At 38.6% G+C, this 19,264-nt stretch overlaps 1 protein-coding gene across 2 annotated transcripts; it reads right to left on the bottom strand.

The window, feature by feature from the left end:
• Nucleotides 1-2,456: 2,456 nt before the first annotated feature.
• On the bottom strand, nucleotides 2,457-18,884 carry LOC111947662 (cadherin-like protein 26). Of its 2 annotated transcripts, none has more exons than XM_023956724.1 (12): nucleotides 18,773-18,884; nucleotides 11,638-11,694; nucleotides 11,459-11,551; nucleotides 11,239-11,385; nucleotides 10,581-10,728; nucleotides 8,702-8,871; nucleotides 8,491-8,619; nucleotides 4,366-4,551; nucleotides 3,672-3,943; nucleotides 3,410-3,555; nucleotides 3,096-3,320; nucleotides 2,457-3,016 (listed from the first exon to the last, which is right to left on the bottom strand). In XM_023956724.1, the coding sequence occupies exons 1-12, from the start codon at nucleotides 18,797-18,799 to the stop codon at nucleotides 2,820-2,822; spliced, it is 1,797 nt and encodes a 598-aa protein (XP_023812492.1). In that variant the 5' UTR covers nucleotides 18,800-18,884; the 3' UTR covers nucleotides 2,457-2,819. The 2 variants fall into 2 exon arrangements, with proteins under 2 accessions (XP_023812492.1, XP_023812493.1); XM_023956725.1 differs by lacking the exon at nucleotides 18,773-18,884 and adding an exon at nucleotides 16,675-17,999.
• Nucleotides 18,885-19,264: the final 380 nt, after the last annotated feature.

The following is a 19,264-nucleotide window of genomic DNA, read 5'->3' as shown; positions in this document are numbered from 1 at the left end:
CAGAAAAATCTTGTAAAAAAACGGAGGGAGGACTTGGTGGTCTATAAACAGTCACTACTAAAATAGGTGGGTTGCTGAACAGGAAGGAATGATGCTCAAATGAAGGATAATCAGTTAAAATAATGGTTTCAGTTTTTAAACCTTGTTGACCAATTGATGCTGTTCCACCACCTCTCTTACCTTCCCTTACAGAAAATAAAAAAATTAAAAAGTCCCCCTTGTGTAGTTCTGGGATTTTTGCTTGCCGTTCTTGTGATCATTTTGACCCAGCAGGGCTCTTGCGGGGAATCCCAGATCAAGGGAGATTATCAGTGGTCTTGTGTGTCTTCCATTTCCTAATAATTGCTCCTACAGGACTTCATAGGTTAATTGGTTACTCTAACTTGTCGCTTGGTGTGAATGTGAGTGTGCATGGAAGTGTGATTGTGGCCCTGTGAAAGACGGGCGACTTGTCCAAAATGTCCCCTGTCATCGCCCATGAGTGGGCAAAAACAGGTTTAAAAGATGAATAAATGTGGAGGGTGCATATAAGCTTGCATTTGTTCTTGGATGGTTACCATTAAAACTTGATAGGAACTATTTTCTGTTTTGCTCTGACTGGATTCCAAAAATGTCCGATGTGATATCTCTGCTCACAAAATGTCTCATAATTGGACTTTCGATCAAAATTTGAAGTAATTATTAACGGAGGATCAGTGCTGCAGTTTAACGACTTGGAGTTTTAACATTTCAAATAGTTTCCAAATCTTTCTCAAACTATTTTTTTTATCTAGAAAGAGACGTAAATGGACTTCAGTTATAAGTAAAGGTAAGACCAGTCTGCAAATTGTGTGTGCTGCTGTGTCTGTTTTAGTCTGAAGCATCCACCCTGGTGTTTTTAGGAACCACACTGAAACGCTATACAAATTTCATTCTTTCTTTGCCCAATTTGTACCTGTTAGGTGGATGGAAAGAATAAGAAGATATGAAATACAGTCAATACTTGGCTAATACAGACCCTTTAACCCTCCTGTTATGTTCTTTTGTGAGGAACAGAGATGATGTTCCTGGGTCAATTTGCCCCGGGGCATATTTTATTAATTAAAAGATGTCTGAAACTAAAAAAAATCCTAACAAGCAGTGTGAATATTTCATTACTAACTCCATTATTAATTATTCTATCAAAACTTAGTGAAATGGTGTTCCTTACCTCTAACAGCTAGTGGTTCAATTATTCGATAATTCACTTGTTTTTCTTAAAAATACACGTTCAAACTTTTTAAAAAAATTTCACTGCTGTATTACTTTTGAAAGACTACCATATAAAATACTATAGTTTTACATAACATTGAAACAATCTGAAATTTTGTTTTACATACATGCACTGTGAACCAGAAAAAAACAAAATCACAATACAACAGACAAGCAATCGCAATATGAAGTTGTATATGGGTCTGTACATATACACAGCACAAGAGTGACAAGTCATCACACTGTGCTTTGTGAAAATTAATTTTGCGCATTTCGCACAGGTCATGCTTGTCTTGACCTGGATCCTGTTTCCGGGCCGTCCCCCCAAACTCCATCTGGATGAAACTCGTCTACTGGACTTTAAATATGTAGTTGTAGGGTTAGATAAATTAATTCTTCTCTATGGGTTCTGGTAAATTGCCTGCCCGTCCTGGGGGAGGATCCCTCCTTAATGTGGGCTCCAATGAGGTTTCTTAGCTTTTTCCGGAATCTGTTTTTTTTAGGAGTTTTTCCTTACCGCGAAGGAGGGTCTAAGGGAAGGGATGACTGTTTAGTTCAGTCTGTTTAGTTAGTTCAATTTAGTATTTTCCTATTGAATTCTATGTATTTATGATCCTTTTGATTTTATGCTTTACTTTTTCAATTACCGACACGAAGCCCATCGAGACGACTGTTGTTGTGAATTTGGGCTTTGTAAATAAAATTGAATTCAATTGAATTGACATGGTCACATGAGTCACTGCCGTCCTAGTGGGCCCTGGCACTGTCTTTATCATGTTTTCTGCAGACAGGTTTGTCTGACGCATATTTGGGGATGAAGACCAATGTACTTCACCATTCTTTAAAATGGATGTCTTGCTTGGAGGAAAAGGAATAACAATTCCTTCATCTGGTTCAAAATCAGAATCATTAGAATCAAAATTTAGCTCAAGAGATTCTTCTTCTGACCATGATCAGTGATGACTTCCAGAGCCTCCTGGACTGTCATCGTTCTGCTTCTGCTGCTCATTTTGTAAAGTTCTGCCTGTGCAACAGGAAGGACTCCCATGCAGAGAATCTTTATATGTTTTGCCCCTCCCCTGTTGAGTGTCCACTGAATGTGGGTTGCGTTTTCCCGCGAGAAAAGTGTATTCATTTCCACAACTCCATTCAAAAACTAAACTTTCTTGGAATGCTTATCCAAGAAAGTATATTTTTGTAATTGGTTTCAATCATTTGTTTACTTATTTTTTTTTACATAAATTGGGGTTCCAGGTCATAAAACCCATGAATATAGAATTTCGAGAAAAGAAAAAAAAAGAAATCTGCCCAAATTTTGCAGGACAGTAAAGTTATGAACTCAGTTTCACCAATTACTCATTTACTGAACTCAAAGCACCTACACAGGTTCCCCAGATGTCATTACATTGGTTCGGTTTGGTTCATTTGTCTCAGTTCAGTTCAGTATGGGGAAGAGTTTAGAATTGACAATTAACCAGAAGACCGTCATTGATTTCATTGTAAGTGGGCAAACCTACTAAATTACCAAGGGATCAAATACTTATTTCCTCCACTGTATATGTCCTAACTTAAAAATAGAAGGATTCCAACTAAAGTCCAAAGCCAGGTCCTCCAAGGTTAGTTGAAAGTGCCAGTTTTGAACAACATGTATTCTTCTCCTCACAGTCACACACCACCACTTCCAGTGTCTCATGTCCCTCATTGTTCTGTTGGTCTTGCATCCGCAGTGGTATAGAATATTTTCCATAGGGGAGTGGCTTCAGGCTGACAAGGCCACCTTGCTGACCTGGTGAAACATGTAAAGACAGATATGTAGCTGCTTTATGCTCTAGTTTAGTCAAATGGATTAACAGATGTTTACAGACCATAAGCAGGATCTAGTTCCCAATGCATCTCGTCTTCCTCATTATCAAAATAGAAAGAAAATGGTCCACTATAGGGGTCAGCATCCAAATCCTGCACAGGTATCATCACTTTGTTGTTCTTGTTTCCACACAAAATGAGGCTGTTGTTGACCAGTTGTGGCTTGTGGTCATTGATGTCCCTCAAGTGAATACTGACATTACAAAAACTTTTGGCTGGAGGTTTACCTTCAAAATCACAAAAATGAAAATCTTTCAATTTAACTGATTTGCTAAGAACAGCATTATCAAACTATGTTTCAGGTTTGTTTCAGTACCATCATCTATGGCAGCAATAATGATTTTGTAAACATTGTCAGCATCCACGAAGGGTGATTCTCTGTCCATCTTCTTAGTTCCCTTGATTTCTCCAGTTTTTTCATCAATAGACACCCAGTTAGCTGGATCTTCTACTAATTCAAACCTGGAAACAGAGAAAAGAGAGTAGCAACTACTATTTAAATGTAAGCAAGAAAATAATATTAGTTGTTTATGACTTTCTTACATTCACAGTTTACATGCAGTCCACAAATATTTTACCTGAAAGAAGAAGAGTCTGGATCATAAACCTTTGGGGTGAAGAGCACCCTGCCTGGCTCTGATTCTTCTTTCTCATATACATCAGCTTTTGGTGGCTGAAACACTGGTGGGTCATTGTCATCAATTATAGTAATTGTGACACTGATTGAGTCAGGACGATAAAGTTTTCCGTCCTGTTTAATCAGTTTGCCATTCACACACTTAGTAAATGGTTCAATGTTTTCTACCCCAATCTCCAACTCAACCATCGTGGTGATTTCATAATTCTTTTCCTGCAAAAGACACACAGAAATTAATAGAGGTCCAACTACTTTTTGAGCCATGTAGAAAATTATAATCAACAAATTGGACTAATATTTGTTACAAAGTTTTGAAAATGCTGCAATAAATCCACAAATCAGTTGTTTTCCAAAATAATTTTTCTCAGGCAAAATAATCCTGTAGTTTTGTTAGTTTTCACATGAAAGAATTGATCCTTTTATCAGCTTGAAAATAGTCTTTTATGATCCAAAGAACATTTTTAAAAGTGGAAATGAGAACAATTTCTAACCAAATGGCACTGAATCAGAAATAAAATCAAATTGTGAACTAATGCATTGTATTAAGAAAAATATTTTAGTAATGTGATACTTAGCAAATATGTTTTACAAAACAAATGTAAGGATTCTCTCGGACAGGAAAAAAATGTTATTACCTTGACAATATTAAAAATACCCTCATTTGTTTTTGGGTCAGTTTCCACTTTGAAAATTCCTTCCTCATTTCCGCTGATGAAGAAGAACTTGGCATGCCAGCCATCAGTGTTGGGAGTGTCTTTGTCCTCTACTGGAAATCTGAAGACATCCCTGTAGAGTTTCATTTCATGTACTTCAGTCTGGAACTGAAAAAAACAACAACAATGTAGATGTTGCACGATTATCCATTAGTTATCCATACTTCTAGTAGTTCATTTCTATCACTTATCCTGAATTTGGTCGCGGGGGCAAGAAAAGACAAACTTTCTCCTACTGGCTCCTATTGTGCTCTAATAGGAGTTTGCAGAGCCAGTCAAGAGATTAAATTTTTCCAATTTGGGATGAAAATGGTCTTTTTCTGTGGAAAACACTTAAATTAAAAACAAAAAAAAGCTGAGTGAGCTGCAGATGAGCCACGCTCGGGCACCATTTGGTGGTTCAACCCCCCAATCCAACCCCCTTAATGCAGAGTGTCAAGCAGGGAGCCACTGGGTCACATTTCTTGGTATGTCTCGGCCTGGGATTGAACCCACGACCTTCCAGTTAGCAGACACTCTAACCACAAGGCCACTATCCAGCTCTTTTTGCATTTTGCATCTGTGACCCTGACTGTTCTTTCCAGGCCTGTAACTCATGGATAATGTTTTGCTAGTTTTGTCAATATTAGCTTTTGTTGTGGGTGTAGTCAGCTGAATCAAATAGTGGGATCTGTTCGACTCACGACATCCTCCTTTAAGTGGCAGTGGTCGCCAGAAGAAAGCATCCCACATGGATAACAGTGATTTTGCATTCACTATACAGCAGATGGTATTATTTCCATGTTTTATTCCAATGGTTTATTTATCTAATGTCTGAATTGAATTCTTTTTTAACACATAATTTTTGCAGGATCCAAACTACAATTTTTGTTTTAAATCTAATATTGGTGCCCACAGGTTTTGTTGCTATGTTTTTTCTTATTTTTTTTACCTTTATTTTACCAGGAGGGTCCCAGTGAGATAAAAATCCTCTTTTTCAAGGGAGCCCTGGACAAGAATCAACAAAAAAATACAACAAATGTTTAACAATTACAAAAGAGTTACAATGCAGATTGAAGTACATATAAATTGATTAGTTAAAACATGTACAATTCAAAGAAGTATAATTGAGTGTAGTGATCTTTCTTGCCCTCTTGTTACCATTGTCTAACATGTATGTCTTGTTTTACTTAATCTTTTGTTTAACAATTTTGTTATAGATGTTATCAATGTAATATTTTCCACAAGGAAAAAGAGTACATTGAGTCTTGAAATTAAACACTATTTATTTTATGGTCACAATGTGTTGCCGTAGTTTAACTAATACTTCTCAGAGCTTTACATTGGGTTATAATGTTTATGTTGTTTTCTTGAGTTTGTTTTATTTTTTACAAGATTTCTGTAATGATTATTGCCTTATAATTTTAATGAGCAGTGTGGAGCAGGGGGGCATTACTGAACTTTTCCCTGGTGGCTCTCTACATTCCACTCCTGACATGACACTTAATTAAGAGGCCTTATGGGTTTAATCAAACCTCCAAAATGAACATATGTCAGATGTTTTTACTCAATTCATTCATTCAGACATCTTCTTCCGTTTTATCCCTTTCGGGGTCACGGGGCTGCCGAAGCCTATCCCGGCCACTTGTGGGCAAAGGCAGCGGGCACCATGGACAGTTCGCCAGTTTGTGGCAGGGCCTGACTGAGTCAAATGATTAAATCTATTGTCAGAATGGTTAATTAAGTATAAAACAAATGTTCTTATCTTTCAGATTAAAATACATCCAAATCATCATGTAGAAAATAATACTGTTATAGTTTAAATGTTGCCAACATTTTAAGGTTACATGTTATAACTAAATTACCTTATGGTCACAAAAAGTGTATTTTTATAAAAACAGTAGTGAACTTTTACAGCTGTCCCTCAGTTTTGCGTGTAAGAAACTGGACCAAATGATTCCTTCAGCGGTCACAGGCCGTCTGGTTTAGCTATTGCATTAATAACATAATTCAAAGTAGAGCCCTGCGCAGGACCATTTTCTTCATCCCGCTTCCGCCCGCGCCCGCTGAATTTCTGACCAATCCCGCCCGCTCCCGCAACGTATGCGTTACACTCCCGCCCGCACCCGCAATATGTATGTCCAATCCCGCCCGCACCCGCAAAACTAATAGAATTTAGTCCCGCACAGTAATAGAGATGCATTGATTTTGTATCGTCTCCCGTCCCGCAGGAAAAAAAAGTGTATTTGTATTGATATTATTAAAGAGATTCATGTCCCTCTTCCAGCCTCATCTTTTCCTGCATTCCTCTTTTGTGTAATTTGCAACTTAATTATTAAATATATTTTCACAAATCCTGTTCGGTTAAAAGTGTGCGTGTGTGCGTGTGTGCGCGCGCAGACAGACGGCCTAAAGCGTGCTCTTAGTAAGAGGCGGGGCGGGGCGTTGCACACCCCCAACAACAGGTTAGATGACAGAGGCCATTGGGCGTCTCTACCTGGTGCCTTCACGGAGCTTCAGTACATAGGAATCCAACAGCCGCACAGCCTAACGTAGTCTGCTATTATATATTCATGAGATATTCATGGCAACACGTATCCCGCGGGTTTTTATTTTAGCCGCCTGCTCCCGCCCGCAGCACAATTCAAACCGCCCAATCCCGCGAGATTTGGGTTGGGTCCCGCGGGACCCGGCAGGACCCAATCCCAATGCAGCCCTCTAATTCAAAGTACACAAACACACTCCTTATACATACCCACTGTATATAATGGCAGTGAATCCAGACTTTAAAATCTTGTCTACACATGTCAAGTAAAGCTAAAATTGATATTTCCAAAATAATTTGAACTCATTTATTAGTGGAAAATCTAAATTTTATTTTATTTGGATCCAGATCTGAGCCCATCAATCCTGTTTCTCTTTCAGCTTTTCCCATCAGGGGTCGCCACAGCGAACGAGTCGCATGGTAAACTTGGCAATGTTTTTTATGCCGGATGCCCTTCCTGATGCAACCCTCTCAAAGCAACCGGGCTTGGGACCGGCACAGAGGTAGAGAAGGGAACAGGGAGCAGCCCGGAGTCGAACCCTGGTTTCACGAACGGAAGGCGCCGCAAACCAGCACGAGCTAAACCGGCTCTGAGCCCATCAATCCTCCCTGGGATTATTTCCAGGATTAAATGAATACACTCCAGGCTGGCTTCTTAAAAAGAGCCATAAATCCCAACCAGTATCCCTACCGTCTAGATAGAAAATAGAAGCAGACACAATGTAAGACACATTCAACTTCTAGACCTAGATCATAGGGAAGAGCCAGGCAGATGTCCACCTTCAGGGGCAGACCTGAGCCCCTGTCCCTGATCACCAAGTCCTGAGTGGGAGCTCTAGTCTGAGGCATTTGATGAGCTAGTAGCTTTGTTGAATTCAACTAGGAAAACCCGCTTCAGAACCAAACACAGTAAAGGTGAGCGTTTGTCATGACTTGTTTGGGGGCTAAGAGGGCAGGAAAATTTGCTTAAAATAGAGATAAGTGGAGAGAGAGGGCTTTGGGAGGTAGATGATTGATTGAAATGACTCAACAGGTTATTCTTGCAGGCCGCTCCAACAGCAAACAGTTGTTAATGAAGCCTCATAGAGGGAGAGAACCTTTTTAGGCGAGACTACCGGCCAGCGATCAAAACGAGTTAAGATAAATAATCTCTTTGGTAACGCTTTATAATAAGAGTCCTTAATAAACTATTTATAAGACTTTAACGAGTCCTTAATAAACTATTTATATGATCTTAGAAGTAGTTTTAAGGGCTGTCATCTGGACTTGGTTTTTAAAGATAGAAGACGTTTCACCTCTTCCAAAAAGCCTTGTCAATTCTGAAATAGCTGGTAAAAGAGCTGGCATCTATGCGCTCGTGGGGGAGGAGTCAGACCTGAAACTGGAAGGTATTGTCAACTTATGGTTTATGGTCGTTAAGAGTCTTTTGTCCTCAGCTGGGGGTTGGGGAGCCAGTGACTCCCTCCCTGACAACTTAAAAACTTTACAAAACCAACAAAAATATATTTATAAGCAAAACTTACCTCTTTCTTCTTGAACTCTGGCATATGTGTGTTTGTGTCTCTAACATTCAGCGTTATAACTGCCGTGCTTGACAGTGGAGGCGTTCCATGATCCTTTGCTTCAAGAGTAATTTTGTACTCCTTTGCTTTCTAAAACATTAAAAATTGAAATTCAGACGAGTCTAAGAGTGTAAGAACTACTGATTTAAAAAAAAGGACCAATTGGGTTTACTTCATAATCAAAACATCCAGTGAAGTTAAGATGAACAGTTCTTTCATCAATCCATTTTGCCTGGATATTGGGCTCTAGTGGAGTCTGTTGAACCACAGTGATGTTGAACGTAGAATTTTTTGTATTCTTCTCATCTATGTCTTGAGCAATCACTTCCACACCCAGAGATCCTTTCAGAAGAGAAACAGACAACTTTATTTTAGAAAAGTGGTCAATTGAACTAAAGATAATGTTGCAGATTTTATTAATTTCTAAACCTTAGTTTTACGCAATGACATTTCATTATCAATAGCTGTGATTCTAATGACTATTAAATAACACAAACTGGATTTGCGATAATGAATCCCCTAATGCAATTTTGAAAAGATTCACATTCATTTGAAAACGTTTTTGCGCTTTGAGACGTATAGAAATGTACAGACAATATTTTGCAAAACTGCAATGGAAACACTGTTTTCAAATTAAATGAGTCATATGACCAAAAATTGAGCGTATCATGCAGAATTGCTGGATCACCAAACACGATTTCCCAAAATTGCTTCATCTTTAGCTGCCCCCACATGCAAAGAGCTTAGCGCTCCATGGCCTGGTTAAGAAATCAATGTCTCTGCTGTGGTTCAGTGGCCGTGTCTCCTCAGTGACTACTCTACACCTGCTCCTCATCATCTCGTCACCTGCAGCTCATAACAGGGACCATTTATTCTGGGATGGAACCTTTCGGCAAACGCCAGATTATTGTGCCTCATGAATTCCTGCCAGCTCGTTAATTTGCCTCCCTGTCTATCAGCAAACTCTGGCAGTCTGGTCATCTGCCTTCATCCCTGTCTGCAAGCTCCCCCAGTCTACTCACCTGCCGGCCTGTTCTCCTCTCCTCCATTCATCCCCTCTGCCTCATAAAAATATAACCTGTTCACCACTCTATTTTCATGTCCGCGATTGGATTCTACAAAACCCACCAGTTTCACAACAGAAACAGAAAAAATGTGCGCAAGTACGTAATGGAAATACAGCAAATGTGTATTTCAGGGGTGGGCGATACTGGGACTTTGGGTTTCAATCCGATACCAAGTAATTACAGGGGGCCATATCACAGATATTGATACCAATACTTTTTTAGTGAAATTTTTGATTATAGAATAATTTTGGAAAACCACATTTTTTTGTAAATTAAGTGTACAATAAAACATAGGACAGGCTTTGACCAAATAAAAATGTTTAACTATTCACCACAATCTGAACTGAACATGCATCAAATATAGAACATGTATATTAGTAATGGCATACTACAATAATAGTAAAGAAACAGTAACTAGTATAACATTTTTTAAAAAGCTACTACAATGAAACAAAAATAAATAGCACCATAAGTGTATATATTTTTTACAACAAAGGCAGTAATAAAACAACTAAGTAACAAGTAAAAAAAAATAATAATAATAAAATAAAAGATTTACTGTAATAAAGTTAAGACAAAGTCCCTTAGTTGTCACACATCGTGTGAAATGTGTTCTACGCATCTGACACCTCCCCTGAGGGAGAAGAGAACTGCAGACACAGCCATGCACATATATTTGTGTGCAAATATGTGGCTCTCTCTACTCTCTGATGAAGCAGGAAAGGTAGTCTGCCAGATTGGGCAGTTTTCCACTCAAATTGGGTCGGTTTTTGCTCAAATTGGAAGTTTTTTTTTTCTTTTTTGTCTAATCAGGCAACATGGCAGACAGAGACACCATGCTTAAGTCAATACTTTACCTCGGTGTCGATAATATCTATACTCAGATCAATCCCCCAACCTATAGTGTGTTTTAGTTTCATTAGAATCCAACAACTAACTTTAGAAGTGTGTGTACTTCTCCTCACTCTTTTAAGTGAAACCCACCTTCCGCTTGGCTTTCATTTACTGTGAATGTTTTGGGAAATTTGGTAAACCTTGGTGGATTGTCGTTAATGTCTTTTACTTCCACATCAAATGCCAGCTCCTTGTCTATTTTTTGATTGGTGTCTGTGTCATACACATTAAAAATGACCTGTGGAATAAAGCACTCTGGTTAAAAGCATTATAGCTACAATTAAAATGCTTTTCTTTGTACAGTGGGGCAATAAAGTACTTAGTCAGCCACTCATTGTGCAAGTTCTCCTACTTAAAAGATGAGATAGGCCTGTAATTTGTATCATAGGTATACCTCAACTATGTGAGACAAAAGGAGAAAAACAATCCAGAAAATCACAGTCTGATTTTCAAAGAATTTATTTGTAAATTATGGTGGGAAATACGTATTTGGTCAATGACAAAAGTTCATCTCAATACTTTGTTAATATTGTTAAAATACCCTTTTTTGTCAATGACAGTGGTCAAACATTTTTTGTAAGTCTTTACAAAATTTTGTGTTGCTGGTATTTTGGCCCATTCCTCCATGCAGATCTCATCTAGAGCAGTGATGTTTTGGGGCTGTCGCTGGGCAAGACAGACTTTCAACTCCTTCCAAAATACTTTATTGCTCCACTGTAGATATATCTCCAATTTCATATTGACTCACATGGAAGCAGGGGTACTTCTCTCTGTCAATAGATTTGAGCACGAAGACTTCTCCAGTATTTTCATTAATGGTTAAATACCCTTCAGTCACAGCCTCTCCGGTTATTTCAAACCTAAAGTCTTTTCCCTGTATCTTGTCATTATACATCTAAAAGAAACAAATTCAAACTAAGACGTTTGTATTGCAAAAACAGATTAACTTTAGATTATACTTGTTTAACCTTTGATATAAAATACGGGTAGTTCACTATCATTTCCTCCTCAAGTTCAATAGTAGATAAGACCCATCTTCTTTTAGTTCGAACCAAGAGATCCTGAAAAAGGAAAAAATTGGTGAGATGGAGGTCAGTGATAGAAGTTTTAGTTATAGTTCTCTTGCAAACATTTAGTATTCATGTACCCGCTTTTTTCGAGCTTCCTCGCAAGCACTGCCGAAATCCAAGGCTGGAAATGCAACCTGCATGCATAAAGAACATGGGTTACAAGATAATTGTTTGTGATATTCTGATTACCAGCAAAAGCTATTTCCTATATAGTCTCAACTTGACACTTGAAATTGCATGCATTTACACTGCTACAAGTACATCTTTTTGAGCAAGTAGTATATTGTCTTTTTTGGCTGTACAAAAATCTATTACAAATATTTTCTTTGCAGTTCTTTTTAATGTACATGACATTATCTGTATTTTTATGTTGTTTTTTTTTTTACATATTTTAAACTGTAGGAAAAAGGAAAACAAGCCTTTATTGGGGCACTAATTGGTGGTTGTGATGCAGAGGTATTTGGTTGACCTCTGCGTCCCAGTGAGGTTCTGCTCTGCCTATCTGTGAATGGGAAAAAACGCTGAACCCAGCATACTGGTTAGCCTCTTGTGTGGGTGTGTGTGACGCAAGTTTTCTTTGTTCTTCCAAGAAAGGTGAAAAGTGCTATATTAGTACACAACATTTAATACCCAAAATATTCTATAGCAGAACTGTGAATCTAAAATGATTTGAAAACGCATCTCAACATTTGTTATTTGTGGAAGATTCTATTCTAGATCCAGGTTTTTAAACATAAAACTTTGGTGCATTTGTTAGACATTTAGACATTTTGTGGCTTTGTTTGCAGTTCAGATGCTGCACTACCTCAGCTTCCCTTCTTACATTTATTTTCTGTATTAATATGTTTTTCAGTTTTTTGTTTCAATGTTTTATTGATGTCTTGCCAACACTTTCTGCGCCTCTGTAAAGCATTTTAAACTCTCTGTATCTGTAATGTGTCTGAACAAAGGCGCACCGCTTTGCCTTAAATAAAAGGCAGGGATCCAGCTTAATGACTCATTTTATCAAGGCTTGGAACTATTCATGTGGAAATTTTAGTTTTTAAGTTGAATGGACAAAACAGTAATTAACACAAAACAGTAACTGATTCGTTGTTTTTCTTATTTTTTGCATATAAGTTACGTTAGTTCACACTGAAACCAGCAGTTGAAAATTTCAGATCCCAGATGTAATTGCTTCTAAATCATTTTTTTGCGATTCAGGCTCATGCAATCATGCATCACTATTTACGTTTTTAAGTCAGTTTTTAGGCTCTACACGTGCGTTGAAAGTTTAAACCAGTTAAACTCTGATCAATCATGAACTCGGATTTGGTAGTGAAAAATAGGTAGCATCATGAAGAAGAAGAAAAAATAATTGCAGTTTGCGCCTGGCCAGAATTATATGATACCAAATCTTTTATATATCCGAATAGAGCTGTGAAAGAAAAAGGCTGCAGCTTCAACATCTGCACCAAGCCTCCTCCAGCTGTGAGTCCATGTGTTATTATCAGGTAGCGACTGTCCAGTGTGAACACTATATTCTAAATGAGCATTTAAGAACCTGCGTTAAATAAGTCCTTTAATGCGCTAGTTCTTGTTTGTTCACCTTTCAGCATAACTCTTTTTTATTTTTATTTCATTTATCACATATCAAAAAAGGTAAATAAAAACAGAATATTAAACAATGCGGATGTGATGGATGGTTGCCAGAAACCCACAAGGGGCTTAACATGTGGCAACCACCATAAAAAGTCTATAAGCTAAAAAACAATACCGTTCAGTAAATACAATACATAAAAAATCAATACATATTCAATTCATGCACTTACATTCTTTTATCAAACTAAAAATGCATGGCATATGGAAAAGTACCATTGTTAAGAAGAAAGCTTTTTAGAGCTTTTTTAAACTGAATTTGTGAAAGTACTTTGAAAGAGGAAGGAAGACTGTTCCAAATTTTACATCCTCTGTTTAGGACACTAAACTGTGACTGATAATAAAACTCGAACCTCGGATTCAGGAACAACAGTGCGGTTTCCGTCCTGGTCGTGGAACAGTGGACCAGCTCTGCACCCTATCTAGGGTGCTGGAGGGATTGTGGGAGTTCGCTCATCCAGTCCATATGTGTTTTGTGGATTTGGAGAAGGCGTTCGACCGCGTCCCCCGTGGCATCCTGTGGGGGGTGCTCTGGGAGTATGGGGTCCGGGGAGCCTTACTGAGGGCTGTCCGGTCTCTGTATGACCGGAGTAGGAGATTGGTTCGCATAGCCGGCAGTAAGTCAGACCTGTTCCCGGTCCACGTTGGACTCCGGCAGGGCTGCCCTTTATCACCGGTTCCGTTCATAGTTTTTATGGACAGAATTTCTAGGCGCAGCCAGGGGCCGGAAGGGATCTGGTTTGGGGACCACAGGATTTCCTCTCTGCTTTTTGCAGATGAAGTTGTCCTGTTGGCTTCATCGAACCGGGACCTCCAGCGTGCATTGGGGCGGTTTGCGGCCGAGTGTGAAGCGGCTGGGATGAGGGTCAGCACCGCTAAATCTGAGGCCATGGTCCTTGACCGGAGAAAGGTAGTTTGCCATCTCTCGGTCGATGGAGTGTCCTTGCCCCAGGTGGAGGAGTTTAAATACCTTGGGGTCTTGTTCACGAGTGAGGGAAGATCGGAGCGTGAGATTGACAGGCGGATCGGAGCGGCGTCCGTAGTTATGCGGTCGCTCTATCGGTCCGTTGTGGTGAAGAGAGAGCTGAGCCGAAAAGCAAAGCTCTCAATTTACCGGTCGATCTACGTTCCAATACTCACCTATGGTCATGAGCTATGGGTCATGACCGAAAGAACGAGGTCCCGAATACAAGCGGCTGAAATGAGCTTCCTCCGTAGGGTGGCTGGGCGCTCCCTTAGAGATAGGGTGAGAAGTTCGGTCAGCCGCGGGGAGCTCGGAGTAGAACCGCTTCTCCTCCACATCGAAAGGAGCCAGCTGAGGTGGCTTGGGCATCTAGTCCGGATGCCCCCTGGACGCCTCCCTGGAGAGGTGTTCCGGGCATGTCCCACTGGGCGGAGGCCCCGGGGAAGACCCAGGACACGCTGGAGAGACTACGTCTCTCGGCTGGCCTGGGAACGCCTCGGGGTCCCCCCAGAGGAGCTGAAGGAAGTGGCTGGGGTGAGGGAAGTCTGGGCATCTCTGCTCAGTCTGCTGCCCCCGCGACCCGGTCCCGGATAAGCGGAGGAAGATGGATGGATGGAACTGTGACTGAGTTATGCGAGAGAAAGGTGCTCTGATGAGACAGCCACCCCGAGTGGGATATTCATGAAATTCGTTATTAAATTGAACATGTTGGTGAAATGTTGGGGAAGAAGTTTTCCAATAGAATTGAAAACAAACTGACCAGTTTGAAGTTGGTTGACTGGATAGATACTCAGGACACTGGCCTGACAAAACAAAGCTTGAGATAAATGCCTATCTCCTACATTGAATATTATTCTCAGAGCTTGTTTTTGCAGACGCAGAATAGGTTCAAGTTTAGTTTGATGTGTACTAGCCCAAGCAATATTGCAGTAACTAATATATGGATATATCATTGAATAGTACAACATAATTGCAACCTTTGTATTCATCAAATGACGGGTTTTACCTAGGATACCCACCATTTTGGCAAGTTTGGTACTAATAAAACTAACATGAGGTTTCCAGGATAAGGATTCATTTTGATTGGAATATTATCAATTTGTATTTTAAAAGAGAAATCCATGGCATTTGACTATAGACCAAACAATAAAAAGTGTGGTTTTTTTATAATGAGTGACAATTTGTTAGCTTTAAACCAAGTAGATATCTTGTCAAGTTCATAATTTACAACATTGTTAAGAATATCTAAATCCTTATAGGAATAGAATAAATGGTGTGATCTGCAAATAATATTTTAGAAAGTTTAACTGATGCATTGGGTAGATCATTGACGTATAATAAAAATAACAAAGGACCCAAAATGGAACCTTGAGGTAAACCACATTTTAGAAGAAGAGGGGGAGGACTCCAGTCCATTATAGTCTAAGGTTTGATATTGATCAGTTAAATAACTAGTAAACCAAAGTATAGAGTTGTTTGTGATGCCAAGAAGTGCAAGTTTATCCAAAAGAATAGTATGGTTAACAGTGTCAAATGCATTTGACAAATCTAAAAAGATACCAACTGTGTTCTCTTTTCTATTTTTTTCTTTATAGATTTCAGTAATTAAATGCACCAGTGCCATGTAAGTGGTATGTTTTTTCCTAAAACCATACTGGTAAGGGTATAATATGTTATTGTTTTCAAGATGATCTATTAATCTTTGATAGACAATTTTTTCAAGAATCTTAGAAACAGCTGGTAAGACAGAAATTGGTCTATAATTATTGAAGTGGGTTGGATCATCATCTTTATAAACTGGAGTAATTTTTGCTCTCTTTAGCTCAATGGGTACAATACCTTTGACCAGAGAGAGATTAAAAACATATGTCAGTAGTTTAATAATAAAGACATAGATTGATTTTAACAAATTACTATCAATATTGTCATAACCAGGTTAACTGTCTTTTAAGCTAAGAATAATATCTCTTACTTCATTCTCAGTTGTTAGTGATAAGTTAAATTCCTTAGTAATGGAATAATTTAGATACTCCAATGGTCCCTGTTGACTAGGTGGGATCCTTGAAACCAGAGTAGGGCCTATCTCAGAAAAAAATGAGTTTACATTTTGCAGCAATTTAGTGAGGGTTTGAAACATGATGATCATAAACCTGAAATTCATTGGATAGCTGTTTTTAAGTAGTGTTTTTATTCAGTATTGTGTTGATAGTTTTTCAGAGGCAGGCAACATTGTTTTTATGCTGGGCTAACTTTGTATTGCAAAAGTGTACCTTTGCTCCTCTTATGATATGGTTTAGTCTGTTTCTATATTTTTTGAATTCTAAGTGATTGTACGGAGTAGGACAAGTCAGGTATTTTTTATATAACATCTGCTTGGTCTTCAAGGATTTTATTGTAGCTGAAGTGATCCATGGTTTTGAACATTTGAGGTCCAGGCTTTTAAGACCTCCATAGTGACAACCTCCTCTTCATTCTGAAGCACCATTTTGGACTTATTGCGTGACATTAGTACCTGCTTTAGTTGATGTTCCAAGGCTGTAGAAGCTTTAAGTCCCACAGATGGAGCAATTGTTTGGCAAAGCTATTGGCCCAGTTGAATGCAGAGCAGCAGGTCCCACAAAAGGAGTAGACTGAAGCAGCAGCAGGTCAGCAGAGCAGCAGGCCTCACACTAGCAGTGTATCAGCTTTTACTGATTCACAGGCGGTTTGGCAGAGATTTTTATTCTTGATGCCCTTCCCGACAAACCCCTGGATTTTTTCCGGGATGGGGGCCGACACAGGGAGACCCAGACTTGGGCAACTTTGTGGTTAACCCACACTGGGTTAAGCTCATCACGACCCCTGGGAATCAAACTCTGATTTCCCATGAGCCAGTTCTGCACTTAACCAACTGAGTTTTCCTGCCGCTGCATTACATTTCTGGTGTCGACAGCATAAGAAGTTGTGGGAACTATAATTAAAAGTATATTAATGTTTTATACGTGAGTCAAGCAAACATGAGACATGTGTGAGATAACTTGTGACTTCAAGTGAAGGATGTGGTTAAGAGAACTTTAGACAAAGGTCAAAAGAGTAAGTGAAGGGTGACAAAGGTCAAAAGAGGAATGTGAGTCAACTTGGAGGCGCTGTTAAAAAATAACTGGGCAGAATGTTAGTCATGCATACATCATGTGTCTTAATGAGCAGGATGCATACATTATGTGTGGATCAATAAAAGGAGCCTGCTGAAAAGGGGAAGGCAGAGTTTTAGCACATTCTGTGTGAGGAGCAGATGTGAGCAGCTGTGCTGGAATTCTCCCTTTGCAAAGGCGAACCAAAGTTTCAGTCTTATTATTATAACCTTCAACTATAATCCTATAATAGAAGAACCCAGGGAAGTCAATTTGGACTTCAACAAATATATTACTAGTATTATGGAAGACAACCTAAGAACCATTCAAAGTATATCTTTTAAAAAGGAACACTAAGACAGTATTTTGTTCTTCAGGTCAACTGGACTTAAGAGGTTGATATAAAAAACGTTTTGCTGTTCTTCCAAGTAGCTGATTTAGTTCTAACTGCTGATTCCAGTTATTTTTCAGAGGTGTGAGTAGAGACAAACACCAATGATCCAGAATGTTTGGCTGGATTTAGTAAAGATTAGTATATTTTATCATTACAATGCATTTTAAAGCATAGAAGTGTTTAAATAAATTACAAAACCAGCAAATGTTATACTCAGGACATTTTCTTTTTTTTCATACCAAATGCAAGAATACAATGAATCTCTGCAAAAAATCTCTTTGTTTGGGGTCTCTTTTATAAATGTTTCTAGTTTGCACGTTGCAGAAACCAGATGGGTATGAGCACACACCTAAGCAAACATCTGTGTTTTCAAAGAAAATATTTGTGGAAAATGACGTCTTTTGTAGAAAATTCCACCCTGCTATTAAGTTTTTCAAGAATAAAATATTTATTTATCTAACAACTGAGGCCCTGGGTTCATTGAAAGATGAAACATTTTATGTTTATCCTTCTGTTTTTGTCACAGAAAAAGAAGTCCAGACAGCTAGATGGTCAGATGGACTCTACTACAACAAAAAAGAAACGTGCACACGTACTTTACTGAATACATTTTGAATGCAAACTATCTGTATTAACTTAAAATGACTATTTATTTAGAAAACAAAAAAATTGTTTGTTGATGGATAAAACAACTTTTTTGTCTTTTCCAACTCATCTCCAACTGAGCTGCTTGGCTATTAAAGAAAAAAGAATCGTGTTCTATTTTGCATTAACCTTACAGATTCTCCCACTCAGAGACAGAAGAGAGACTGTCTGACAAAATTTACCTTTACTGAAAAGCTACCAAGCAGGGCAAAACCTTTTTTAAATACAATTTTTTTTCTTTTTTGGTGAATTTGCCTGCAGGATTCATGTGATACACATTGCAGTTCAATAAATAAGTATCATATGCATTTAAAAACCACTGAGCATGTAGACTGATTTAAATACAACAACAAGTAGAATTATTAACCTTTAAAGATTATTGCACCCATAAATTAAAACACTCTATTCTGTGCAGGTGTGTGACTATAAGAAAATATAAGAAAACAAAAAGTCATGCTTACCAAGAGAAACAGAAAAACAGTCCTCATCTTGGTTTCCACTGCCTGCTATTCACTCTGGGAAATGCCCCAGCAGAGCAGAAGGGAATTTGAAAAAAACATGGGTGGAGACAATTGCACTCTGCCTCCAGGCAGCAATTGACCGACTGTTTAAAACGCAAACCTGTTTGTTGGTGAACCTTTTTAGGCTATTTGGTGAAATTATAACTTTAACTCTAGCTTCAATCAATAGAAAGACATTTAGAGCTGGAAAAACAACAGGTTACAGAAGATTTTTTTATGTAAATGCATTTCCTGAAACTGAGCATGCTCAGAAGAACCTCTTGACTCAAGTGTTAATGTTACCATGTTTCCGTGTTCCGTGGAGCTTTCATTAAGAGAATATATTTCATCTGTACTGATCAATAAAATACCATTCATGATAATACATGCTTTTGACCCTTTAAAGAAAAAGATGCAGAAAAGATGCAATTGAAGTCAATTAGTTTGTTTTAA

Source organism: Oryzias latipes, chromosome 7 (genome assembly GCF_002234675.1).
Source record: "Oryzias latipes chromosome 7, ASM223467v1".
Lineage (NCBI taxonomy): Eukaryota > Metazoa > Chordata > Actinopteri > Beloniformes > Adrianichthyidae > Oryzias > Oryzias latipes.
This window is presented reverse-complemented; position numbering and strand designations above follow the sequence as displayed.

Excerpts from the sequence above, each read along its gene's own strand:
- LOC111947662 (XM_023956724.1), bottom strand. The coding sequence starts at position 18,799 with ATGAGGACTGTTTTTCTGTTTCTCTTG. Across the intron at positions 10,729-11,238 it reads AGAAGTACCCCTGCTTCCAT|GTCATTTTTAATGTGTATGA; the intron begins GTGAGTCAATAT and ends TTTATTCCACAG. Across the intron at positions 4,552-8,490 it reads CAGAGTTCAAGAAGAAAGAG|TTCCAGACTGAAGTACATGA; the intron begins GTAAGTTTTGCT and ends TGTTTTTTTCAG.